This window comes from Patella vulgata, chromosome 5, assembly GCF_932274485.2.
Source record: "Patella vulgata chromosome 5, xgPatVulg1.2, whole genome shotgun sequence".
Classification (NCBI taxonomy): Eukaryota; Metazoa; Mollusca; class Gastropoda; family Patellidae; genus Patella; species Patella vulgata.
This window is the reverse complement of record NC_065883.2, coordinates 30796513-30810432: the sequence shown is the minus strand read 5'-3', so window position 1 is coordinate 30810432 and position 13920 is coordinate 30796513. Positions and strand designations below refer to the sequence as shown.

Here is a 13920-nt window from a genome sequence, read left to right as displayed (position 1 = left end):
AATAACACATCCTTTGTATGACAATTTTATTTCCGATTACGATTTGTTTGATTTGAATTATTAACATGTTTTGTCTGTCACCCAAAGAATAATTAGACCACACAGACAACAATATTTAATTTTTTAAAATTTGATGTTTTCTCTGTTTGACATGTGGTGTCTTCAAACACGGTAACTTATCACACATCTGTCAAAATAGGAACAAAAAAACATCCTGCGTCGTAAAAGAACTAACATTCTTCCCACCACCTCTAATTATATCACGTTCTGTCCAGTAGTGAATTACTCGGCTAGTTCCTAAATATATTGATTAGATATTTCATTCTCAGATATCGTCCAATTTGCCTCATATTCACAAACAGGACTAATCGCAGAGTTAATTTATAATATATTATGTACATAAATCGCTACAGGCAGGGTGATCGCGAATACCCGCCCTATAATTCCATAGTCTCGATTAAAAAGATTAATGGAATTTATTATAAACTTTTAAGAGAAATCAATGACTGGTTAATCAAATTTATGACCTTATATTGACCGGGTCAGATAAGGCCCCGGGTCACGTGATTGACGTTGATTTTTATTTTATGAAGAAAATATAGGTTATTTAGAATTAATATTGTGGGTGAAATAATGTCTTTATTGTCGCGGGAAGTAAGCTAGGGTATTAGGCCCTCCGCTTTGTACCTCAAGGGAATTACTTGTGGCCTTTGTACCATCCGTAGCCTATGATTAGAGAGCAAGGACTGGAGTTTATCCACAAGAAATCGCCAACGATCGTCACTAAGCCTTATAGCCGGCAATAAAGATACGCTACAACTATTTACCTTGTCCTAAAATTCCCTATGACAAATTGATAACATCTAACAATAAATATATTTTTGGTAATGATAATACAGGCGTGGTTTTCGCACCGAAGTAAAAGAATTAAATGTAATCACTAAAAAAACCCCCAAAGAAACCCATCGCAAAACACGCAATTCAGTCAACAACATGCCGCGCCCTGGACATGTTTTGTAAGGTACAGGGATGAACAATCTCTGTGTTATTAGTAATCAACAACCAAAAATTCTATAGTAGTGTGCACGTTAAAGACGTCTAGCAAATAGTATTAGGCATCCCAATAATTATGCTACTTGGCTATAGTTGACAAAAATTGAACCCAAATGCACACTACTACCATCATAAGGTTTTAGAATTACACAATCAAATTATCCAGAGATTGAACACAGTTTTAGATTTATGAAGTTTGAAAAAAAAAAATATAATGTTTCATAAAGATATCTTAGATTTTAGATGGTTTCTGAATTGCGCTGGGGGATAATAATCGTATACCAAAAGCTAAGTCAAAGTGCATGGGAATAGGTTGGTGTGTGTTTAAAGTTTCGTATAATGATATCTTAAACAGTTCATGAGATATGATCCGGAATAAGAATTATCCACAACACAAAATATCAAGTCCATAGAAACAAAAAAAAACGTTATTTGCATTAACTCAGAAATTTTGAATTGGCAAAATGAATGACTGACGAACATAGTCAGATTTAATATGTTCAAAATAGAGTGTATGTAGAATTTCAGACAAAGCTGTCAACTGATTATTGAGATAAAGATGTTCTAGTTTTAAATTAACGAACGCCGGTATAACATGTTATTCAGAATTGGTCAGTGTTTGCATTTTCTATAATTCTACGGTGTTTTGCTTCAGCTACTTATAATCAATATTATTCGGAGACGAATATACTCAGGGAATACAAAATGATTAAGAAAGCGATTCTGACATCTATTTGGTATATAACAAAGAGAATGAAGTCGGAGATGTACTTTCAGTGCAGTCAAGTATCTTCCTCGGAGCTTGTAGACAGAGTAAGGACCTTTGGGGGAAGTGTCAAATAAGTCCGTTGGGGAAAAAATCTTTACGGTCAGCGGTGCCGCGGGTAGTGAAGCCACCCCACCGCGTTTGTCGTGGGTGAAAAACGCACCTATGGGAGTCTTGGGTCTACCCCCTGAAAACGTTGAAAATTAGTCTACTACAAACGCTATTTCCTGCGCTCAGCGTCAGTTAGAGGGGGGGGGGGTGCGGGGTGGTCAGGAATCGAAAAATATATTTAAACATGTAAAAGCTATAGCCATATATATATATATATATAAAGCAACACAGTTCTAATTTCAACATGAAATGACACCAAAATTAAACTTAAAGGTGTTTGTTTGTCGATTTGTTCTATCTATTATCGACCAGTTGGGTGGTTATGAACAAAGTAGGTAAAATTGTATTTTACGACCATAAATTATTTGATCCGACGGGTAACCCCTAAATAAAAGATATCCACGTAAATCGTGGAATACGCCCAATACACGTAGTCCCAACTCTCTTATTAATGCTAATTTTGTAATTGTATGCTGCTCCCCGTGGGCGTTTTTATTCAATAAAACTTACTCACTTACTTACTGACTTATTACCTCCACTGCTTTTATGGTTATTTGACTGATTAGTAAACGTAGCCGACCCAGTGTTTTCGACAGACTAAAATGTTAATTCTTGTCTCTGAGCCCGGTTTTAATTTTGTCAAAATTTTCTGTCGGGCTGAGCGCGTTCGCTCACAGATGGAGGAACAATTGGTGATGTCTTGGTCTAAAGCATGCACGTGGTTGATTGGTGATTCTGAGATACCCAAATTGGAACCAGCATACTAGTAAACATGCAATCAGATTAAAATAAAGATCTATATTTCGTTTCGTTTTCTATATTTTCGATGGCCTCCACTACATGATGTAATGAAGACAAGTAAAACGAAAATTTGAACTATAAAAGATCGAAAAGAAATACATCTGTGTTTTAATCAGATTGGTAAATATGCAACTATCTTGTTTAACCAATCCTTCAAATCTATAAGGTCTCAAAGTCATGAATATTCACTAAATCCTAAAGTCAACTAAAATCTATCATTAACTTGAATTTTCACTGCAGTGTATTATTAAAAAGGCAGCGTGCGAGGTGGATTGAATTTAAAGTCTAATCCGCATGCCACAGGAGGACGACAAAAGTTAAAACAGGTAATTTGAATATTTCTCATTGTTTGGAATACACGAAATTTATCTTGTATCTGCATAACAACTAACTACATTACCTGAAAGGTTCGATTTAGCTAAACCTGGACAATAAATTGATGGCTGACCGATATTTTCCTTCCAAACTGAGCTATATACAATTATCCTTTACGTATCCTGAGACATAAACGAAAATAAGTCGGAAAATAAATGAGCCTTAATAGCTCTAGGCCTATTCTAAGTGAAGTTTTTGCCCATTGTATCATCGATGTATAGAAGCGCAACATAAATGTTTTCATTATTTCTTATCAAAATATTTTGTTATTTCCATTTTGGGATATTCATAAAATTAGTGACCCGTGGGATGGCTTTATTTCAATCGTAGACGTAACATTATATCTGGAATTATCGCCCCTTGTAATATTACCAATTCACAAACAATTATAATTTAAACGAGCCCCCACGCGGATTCTGATCGACCAACTGTCAAAACAGTAGCGGTCCGAGCCGATTGTAATCCTCACAAATTCTCCCATAATATGAAGCAAAACGAATTCTTGGGAGGATTCTTGCTGCTGGCGATATATTCACACAGGCATGGTATGTGGGCTGTTAATCAATAGAGATCACCAGCCTCTTCAGACCCGGCTGTGTTCGTAGCGCCACCCAGCAACACAATATCGTGATGAGAAATTAATTATCAGAAAGGTATCTAATGTCATTTAACCCTAGTTGCTACACTCCGTATCAAATATACGGGACACAGGTGTGGCTGTGTTTATAATACTTTCCGAACTCAACGAAAAGAAATGAATAGGGGTATAAGGATATGGTTATTTTGTTTGACATGTAAAAAATAAGATCTGATGAAACAAGTATAGTTTGGTTTAATGTACGCATCCATGATGTTAAATGATATGTGAGACATTTAGACGATACCAAAACGTCATATTAAAGATACATTATGTAAGATTTAGATAAAGAACTGGTCATTCTTGCTATAAAAGCTCAAAAATAGATAATGTAAAATGAAAATATTTAAATTTCATTCAAATTACTTTATTCTGAGCCAAGTTATCAATGTGTGTTGTTTTGACAAAATGTGTGCATTGTGGTAACCAGCGCACTGGTATCGAGACTTAGTCTCGCTTTACTATTTTTAAATTAAATTTTTAAATGGCGAACCGTTCTAATCTAGTTAAAATCTGGAGTATCCGATGCCACCGAAAGTTGATTATGGTCTTGTTTTGTTAATAAATGTCTAATTAATATTTTATATAACATTTCAAGCCTAAAGAAAGACATGCAATAGGCAGATATAGCTCTTGCATAATGTATGTTTAATTTAAAGTAAGAAAGTGGGACTATTTTTTCTACACGATGCCACGTACAAGTCGTCACCCTTATAAAAATGAACCTTTGATTTGTGATAAAACGAAATGAAATTGGGCTTGACTTTCTACGAATATGCACAAACCCGCCTACGAATTATAATAAAAAGTATAAAACATTAGTAGTACGATATGATATACATTTCAAATTCTGTGAGCGATGTATCTTACAAGAGATGCAACAGAACCTCTTTTAGTATAATTAAAATGACAATCAAGCAAATTTATATTTGTAAAGTAAATAAAGGACATAATAAGTTGTAAATAATTTTGAATAAACGTGAAAAGTGATTTGAAGTAAATCATATTTTCTTTATACGCAGCTCTGAAGGTGAGAGCGTGAATATAAAGAGAAATGTGTGTATGAATATAAAGAAGCCAAACATTAGGTCCGTTAATTGAAACATGTGATTTTTGTTTTTATAAGATAAATTATATTTAGAAAGACTTGATTCTGCATAAACGATATCTATTATATCACATACAGCGAACACGGATCTCATTTCAATGACAAACTGTCTTGTTTGTCATGCTGTCGTCATACTCAGACGCAGCTAAAACGCACCATGCACTGACACTGATTTGAATGGAGCGGTCGTACTATCCCCCGACTAGAACCGACAAGGGCGTGGAGGGGGGGGGGGTGTAGCGCCTAAAGTATTGCAAAAAGGGACCGACAAGGTAAGATATGGTAGAGATATGCATATTCAACAATATCGGCATGTAGTCGCGTCTTTAACAGAACTGTAGGACTTATACTGACTCTTTATAGCCTTATAAAAGCCACATTTTATACACCATGTCAGCACCATAGCATCGTAATTGTCAGCAATCCCACTCTATAGGGTTTTTTTTTAGTGTTCACAACTATTCGATCATGAAAACACTATGTCGGGATCTGATGTTATTACAGGGGCCTGTTTCACGAAATTGTAACTAAAGTAAAATTCAAATTTTAGTAATTTGATTGGATAATATTAGATTGATTTTAGTGCTTAGCCAATCAAAATTGAAGTATCTACTAAAATTTGGATTTTATCTTTAGTTAAAATTTCGTGAAACAGGGCCCAGAATTGCAAGATTAAAGTGTATTTCTCACCATCATTATAAATGTGCTGCGTTTTCATAGCGTGCCAATATATCATACGTGTGTAAAAATCCCAGTGTCCCAACAATCGAGAATAATATGGGAAAGATTAGGTAAACCCTAAAGACGGATAAATAAACGAGGAATGGTGATATTGCAAATTAATATGATGATATATTTGGGCTAAAAACATATTCAAACTAACTAATTATCTATCAAAAGTTTGTTTCATATCCCTTTCAAAACTCCCACAGAATCTATTCTCACCATCTGTATATCTCGTGACTTGTTTGAAAGAGAACAGCTTTGTCAATAGTTGCTGTCAATTTACCATAAATATGGAAACAGAAGTAAATTCCTGGACGTTTATTCTCTCAATAGATAAGAAGCGCCCCATACATACGTCACTAGAGGAGACGGACTGTCTGTTAAGGATACCCTCACAATTTTTGTCTTGTGCGTGTCCCGTGGGTGTTTTAGGGAAATCCGGTACTTTGCTAGTAAGATTGTGCGTCTCTACTTTCCTAGTCGGATCACAACCCCCAGGTTTGGTGATGGTTTTTGATAGAAAGGACCCTAGTGAAAATATTTGTAGTGTGCTACCTCTGAAATCTACGGGCTAACTCCAGGCGAGCCGAAAACCCAAGATGGCGGTCTGAGATTGACCTTGACAAACATTCTCTACGAAATGACCTGTGTTTTGGACAGTTTCCGATTCAATTCTCAAACGATTGATCCAATATGGCCTCCAAAATCCAAAATGACGATAGAAATTGGATTGAAAAGTATTCTTTTACTACTAATAGCAACCTGTGATACTGGTTTCGTGGATTGTGAGGGACAAGAAACACGAATTTTAAATGAGATAGCATACAAATATTAAGGATTTTTCCGACCACAGACCTACACATGTAATTATAACAACCATAAATTGTTCCAGATATCCATGAATCTCATCCTTCATATATTACAGCTATCATAATACAGTATAAAGCACTATATAAAAATGTATTCCGCAGTATGACTCGTTAAGTGTAGGATAAAGCATGAGACTGAGGTTATGCTGGGGAAAGAAAGACTGAAGAAAATAACCCGAGAAAAAGAAAAACCGAGGCCGACAGGCCGAGTTTTTCTGTCGAGGGTTTTTTCCGAAGATTTTCTTCGCCAGCATAACCGAAGTCGAGGAATTTATCTTGCTTATAAACCGTCTATGTTTACATGTACGCAAAATGAGAATATCCCAGAATTCCCATAAGAAAAACCTTAGATCATGTTTTCTTATGAAAAAAAACCTACCCTGGAAGAATAACCTGTTACAGGTTTAAAGAAAAACTTTCAGAAGAATAACCCCAAATTCCCCTGTGTATATTCAAAGCCGCCCTCGACTTTCAGACCTCAAGTTATTCCGGGCATAGAATATACCTCAAAGATCAAAGAGATTTACCGTTACAGGTTTATAATGTCACAAAACATGACGTGTCCAGAGTCTGAGTATTTTGAGTCATCTATCGGACTTGCACACTCAGATTGAGAAGCATTGTTATTATGGGCATCGTGTGTGTCTCATACACTTTCCAGCCATGTCCAAGAGATCAATGTGAATTCTAGAGTCTGTAATGCAGCATAACGTAGGATTGATAGCATTTTTGGCCCTTTGTCTTATATTATCCCGATCATGTCGTAAACGCGTGGTACGCAGTATAAATCGTATGCTTGCAAGTTACTGAACAGTTCTTTTTGTTCTGTTTTTTTTTTCAAATATCCGTGATCACTTCCGAATTTGGGCATTTATATATAGTCTTTTCAAACTGTATACATGTGGGCACTCAAGTCACAACACATTTAAGGGTCAAATAGAAGTTAAGTCTGAGTACATTTTTATAATGGCGGAATGGATATCTCTGAAACGCGGTAAGAGTTGAAGAATTTTGATAAATAGTGACATGACTGTTGCTTGTTGAGATTTAGTCTAATGAAATTGCTTGATCCCAAAATTTTTGGTGCAAAAGCAACTTGATTGAGAAAATTTTGGACCCCTCGTGAACCCCTCGTAGGTATGTTGATTGAGTGGTGCTTGTCCAGATGCGCTCATGGGGAATCCACTCAAAGAGTGAAATCAAATTAGGTTTGTTGAAATTTGAAATTATCGCTGTTACCTTTGTTGTAAAACTAAAAGGTTTATTTCATCTGAAATTTTGGAGGCCATATTGGATCAATCGTTTGTGAAATCGCCGACAATGTTTGTCAAGGTCAATCTTAGACGGCCATCTTGGATTTTCGGCCCTCCTGGAGTTAGCCCGTAGGTTTCAAAGGTAGCAAACTACAAATATCTTCACTAGGGTCGTTTCTATCAAAAACCTTCGCCAAACCTTGTTCTCCGAGTTAGCCCGTAGCTTTCAGAGGTAGCAAACTACAAATATCTTCACTACGATCCCTTCTATCAGAAACATTGGCAAACCTTGTTCCCCGTCAAATGTTCACGGATATGGGGGTTGTGACCCGACTATTCCATACCAAATTTGCCAAACTTTTATTGGCAATAACTACTCGATAAATACTTTCATGGGAATGTATCTTTTACAAATACTTTTGCGTTCCTTTTTGTTTTCCAACGAGTAACATAATTTTTGTTGTGTTTTAATTGCCTGTTGGTATCGTATAACCGCGGTTTCAGGTCACTATGAAAAATTGGAGACGAGGGTTCTATATAAGCCATTCGCTTGTTTCGGTATTCCGTGAGTAAAAAATTGTTTAAATAAATAAAAAAATACAAAAAAAATTGGGCGATCATTTCTCCACAGCACAATATTTTGAGCGGACACCGTGAATTCTGATTTGCATACTTAAACGACAGGTTTTCGGATATCCATAGAATTGGGGACTTCTTCTTTAATGAAGCTGCCATACGATAGGTGATGGAACCTATAATATGTGCCAAGTTTTAAATAATCCAAATTTACCAGTCATTGCATTCCAAAATTCTTTTGTCTGTAGAGTGATAAAATAATGAGCGACACAATGATTACTAAATCAGTCTAAAACAAAGAACTGCACATCTATGGCAGGCTATGTCTTAGTAACAGCTGTGCAAAGCTCCAAAGTTGGACGGATTAACAGACAATGACATATCATATAATACAGCGCATTTTTGTAACAGGTGTTATGAGATGGACAGAAAACAAGCTGTCGGACAGTTTCTGTCTGATTTTCACGAAATTCGAACCCAACTTTTATAGGTTTAACACTGATATATTTAAACGTTTTTTTTTAAAATCGGATAAAACAAATTGTGACTTCTAGAGGGTTCACAACCTAAAAACTGGATTTTTTTAACAATCAGGTGCCATAGTCTAGGAAGATACGATCCGATATGCGTTAATATCGAAACATATATTTTAACTTTCATCAAAATCGGACAAAAATTGTGACCTCTAGCTGGGCCACAACCTTGGTATTGAATACTTTTACACTATTTGAGTTCAAGGAGAGGTCATTTTGTCAGGCAGTTTTGGTCCGATTTTTACGAAATTTGAACTCAATCATCAATATTCAAACGATTTTTAAAATTGCATTAAAAATTCTGACCTAAAGAGGGTTCACAAGCTAAAATCGCGGTTTTTTCGTACAAGCAGGGGCCATCAGAGATCGATATGCGTGAGTATTACTTACTTTAACACTACTTGCGTATATAGAGCGGCCATTTTGTCTGACAGTTTCGTCAGATTTTCACTTAATACTAACTCAATCATCATTGTGGTGTAACGGTGATATATTTGAACGGGTTTTTAAATCGGATAAAAATTGTGAACTCTAGAATGTCCCCAAGCTCAAAATTAGGGGCTATAATCCATGAAGTTACGGTCCGATACACACCAATTTCGAAAGGAACTGAGATATTTGTGAGATACAACTATATTTCAAGTTTCGTTAAAATGGGATAAAAATTATGACCTGTAGAGTGTCCACAAACTTAATGTGAACCGACTGGCGGGCGGACTGGGGCGACGACAAAATACGTCCACATGAAAATGTGGGCGTATAAAAATCAAACACAGATAATTGTAAAATATTTCAAATTTTATTTTTAAGACAACAAACAACACTTTTTTAAAATATGATATTTATATGTATATATTTATAATACAAGATGACCGCCTATAGTCAATGTATTCTCGTTTAAAAGGGAATGTACATGCATGTATAAGGCATTGTTGGGATAATCTCTAGAAGCTAGTCTGCTTTTATTATCCTGGTGTGAAACTGAGATTTAATTGCAAAGCTTTACAGAAAAGGGTCTAAAATTTGCTAGACAGTTGCTAAATCAAATAAATATTCAAAGTACACCCGCGAGCGCCTGATTTTTAAATGATAAAAACCTCACATTTCATTAATATTGCAGCTTGGTGGAATTTTCAATGGACAGTAATATAAATAATATTTAATGATATCAATGGCACAAAATTAAAAGCTACTAGTTGAAAATAATTATATATACTTGCAGATTTAAGGTAAAACTTGTTACAGCTTAACCGCAATGTATTTAAAAGAAAAAATAAATCATGACTTTAAAATTTAGTTCATTTGAAAATGTGATTCAATCAAATAAAAAATTAACATATTTATAAACATCCAATAACAAATTTTGCAAATGTAACAAAATTGGTACACAAGACATAATTATAAAGTGTAGCAAAGAAGAACCGAAAATAATCTCAGCAAAAGGCTAATGAGGTTTTCAGAACAAAAAAAAAAACCACCAAGGATTTATTTTAAATAGTTCATGGAAGCAATCGTCAATTATACACGGATGTATGCATATATAAATAAATCAATGACCAACGTAAATTTGATAAGTAATTACTCTAATTTTATTCCGGCTATTTGATTTCCTGTATAGGGTCAACTGAGAACCTCCAATAATTAATACACTCGAGTATATAATTCATATGATTCAAATTTCAATATTAAATGTTACATTTGTAAACCGTATTTAACTACCAACAACAGCTATAATAATATAGCAGTAGGTCAACTGAAAGAGTTTAATTATTTCAACGATAAAGTGTTTAACTATGTACATCTTAGGCTTAGTAAGTCTCGTAGTCATTTTTTCAATAAAACATTAAAATAAAAATCTTTGGCCGATATAAGTGGTTGATGTTAAATTGTTTGTATTAAAGCACGTTACATCGTCGTTGGAACAGATCTGTGTTTATAAAGTAGCGTACTGTAACGATTGCAAAAACAACGATATGATATATCTCTGACATCACAAATGCAACCGATATCGGCTGAATAACGACGTTTCAGAGTAAAAACGTTAAATATTACGTTCAATAACGGCGATTTAGAAAGGTATTAAATAAAGCGACGTAATATCATATACCATTGGACAATTGAATAATCAGAAAATCTTAGCTCAGATTTTGGTTAGCACAAATTAGAAAATAGCACTTTTTATATAATAATACAAACAAAACAATAAAATAACACATATTGATACTTAATGTGAAGTACGGTTTCTTGCTGGGGACATTCTATAAAACACATATTATGTGGAAACCATGAATTATATCACTATAATTATTTAGCCTATTTAATTCAATTAATCATACCGTGACAATTTAAGTTTAATCGCAAACACAGCTTATTGGTCGATTTAAATCAACATTGATGTTGGCTTCTAATATCCAATAGTTAAGACAAAATGAAAATTTTAAAATTGGCAGAGAATCGCGTGCGAGAATGCTATCGGGCGCCATTTGTAATGAAGTGACTCGATGAACCAGACTGCCATTCAATTTTGACTCATCGCGTATTTCGCCGAACATAACTGATTAGAAATTACAGTAAAACAGAAACGATTGAATGTAAATTAGTTTATATACATTCATATTACATTATTATATGCGTTGCGACCCATTTGTGTCCATTTGTAGGTGCCAAAAAAGAGAGATTTAGCTCCTTTACAATAGCTAACAATAGGCCCAATAGATAAAATAAAAAGTCACCCAGTTAAGAAAGATTTTAGATTTTTGTTCAGATGCACGGGATAGACCACAAGGAATTAAATATGATAAAGAAAGGAAAATATATCAAAATGTATTTCATTAATAAATTTCTTTTGGTTTATAAAAGGTCTAATACAAATGTAGATAAAAATATATTTTCAATACTATTTTATTATACTTCCAACTTGAACCAAACCTAATTGTCTCGCAACAAAAGATTATAGTCATTAATATCAATCGTACATGCATTCCACATAGAAACGTGTGCGTTTAATTTGTACTTAACTTGAATACTACATCCTATATTACATACACGATATATTTGTGTCATAAGTGGTGTCTTATAAGACATCGTATTTAATATTTACACAAGGCTTTATTTATATTACAAACAATAAAAATCTTTGGTCGATCAATACTATGCTGTATTGTATAATCTTGGAATAAAATACTTCGTATTTTCTTCTACGGTCTTTGGTTGGAATGCACCATTAAGAATATCTGTAATTTTACAACGTTCTACACCAACGTGAATAGTTAAATTAGTTGGTGCTCCCTGATCAATCATTGAATTTCTGATATCTCCTGGTATAAATTTCGACGATCAAATGAAAGACAAATTCATCTACTCGACTTCATGGGATATTTTCAATCTGGTACGTAATGTAGTATGTTCCTATAAATTAATCATTTTTGGCTTAGGTCAGCTTTAAACAAGATCAATGTGATCAATAAAATCAATTTTGCTCTTTTCGCAATGGCCTTAATTCACAATATGTATTATTAAACAACATAACACTAAAATAGTAAACGTTATTACAGCGTCGTCACTGAAGTCGCCTCTATAGGTTTAGCTGAGGAGACGAACTAACCTTCGTCAAATGTAGCCGCAGCTTTCAGCAAATTAATGATGACTGGCGAGCGCGATTGATTATTTTGGATCAAAATAACTATCAATTACTACATCTAATTTCTTTCTTTAAAACAAAACGCTCCCCGGAGACCAGAAATACTTCTGTTGTTTAATACCACCATCGTCGCAAGTTAAATAGTTTAAACACAACAAAACATCGATTCACAAATATTAACAAACAAACAGACGACAATTACAACACGTTGCTGTTGCTGTTTGTTCAATGTTTCAGTGTTGCAAAAACACTTGATGTTGTTTCGAATATTTGAATTTCAACAGTTTTTATTTTGGCCAATGTTTTAGTAATCATTCATCTGTCAAACTGGCGGCACAGAGTGATGAAGTTGGTGATGGTGATGTTCCATTTGAGGTGAACAGAAATAATGAGGAGGCAAAGGTTCGGATTTTACCAAAGGCATGGAAAAGTTTGACCTCATATCGTCAAGCATTTTGGGCGCCATGTTGTAGTCCCGGCCATAATCATGAGTCAACATTGATTGGTTCATATTACACATTTGATGCATGGCATGTTTCATAGACTCTTCTGTCATATCACTGAAAATAAAAAAGGAAACAAACATTAATGAAAATTTCTAAAATTGTAAACTAAACGAGAACCATGTAGGATAATTTGTGTCAAAGTTCTTTATCACGCTATCATGGATTTAAATCACCTGAAAGACTCAAAGGTAAAAGTAAAACAAATCCAAAACCAAATTTGGAGCCCAACTTCGCAATTATCAAGAATCTTTCAACCCATATAATCAAGTTAACGACATATTTGATTCTGAATGAACTAAAATAGTGATATCGGGCAGTGCTAGTTATCCGCTAGTGTTAACATAAAACGTCCAAAGCTAAACCTGGAGCTCAGCTTCTGTCTTCGAGTTCCAAATATTGTTGAACGTACAACTAGCAATAGTTAAACTCATGATGAAGCTAACCACACATCGGATTCTAAACTAACTAAGAGTACAACTTAAACCAGATAGCTTTAATCATGCTGGAAGGCGGGGTCCATATAATTTCATATGTGACCATTTCTTCCAAGGTGTACATTTCTTCCAGCGAGTAGATCTAGTGATGTTTTTGCAAATGATTGTTTTATTGATACAGAGAACCAATCGGCCAACACCTCACAGAAATCACTGTTCCCTACTTCCCCTTGTCGTTTTAGTCGGGAGTCAGGGGTGGTAACTTTGAACTATTGGTATTTCCACAGATCTTATCTAAGTGTTTATCGGAGTCATGATTTTAAGTGCAGGAACATTTTTCTTTTTTGGATTTTATCTGTGTTAAAGGAGGCTTGCACAGGGGTTAGGTCAAAATAAATTTCTTCTATTTTAAACAAAGTGTGACATTAGGAGTCCAGGATCGGACAGCAAGACAATTTATTGTAAAAGTTCTACGTAACGTTATCATTAGTTTAAATGGCGTAACGATAGCAATTCGTAACATATACCATTA

General features: G+C 34.6%; 1 protein-coding gene across 1 annotated transcript in view; it reads right to left on the bottom strand.

Annotated features, from left to right (window-relative positions):
* Positions 1-9588: 9588 nt before the first annotated feature.
* Positions 9589-13920, bottom strand: part of LOC126822304 (homeobox protein SIX1) — a 34393-nt gene continuing 30061 nt past the window's right edge. Inside the window, exon 2 of the mRNA XM_050551105.2 lies at positions 9589-13008. Coding sequence (XP_050407062.1) covers positions 12771-13008 — 238 coding nt within the window. The 3' untranslated portion in view covers positions 9589-12770. The remainder of the gene's footprint in view (positions 13009-13920) is intronic.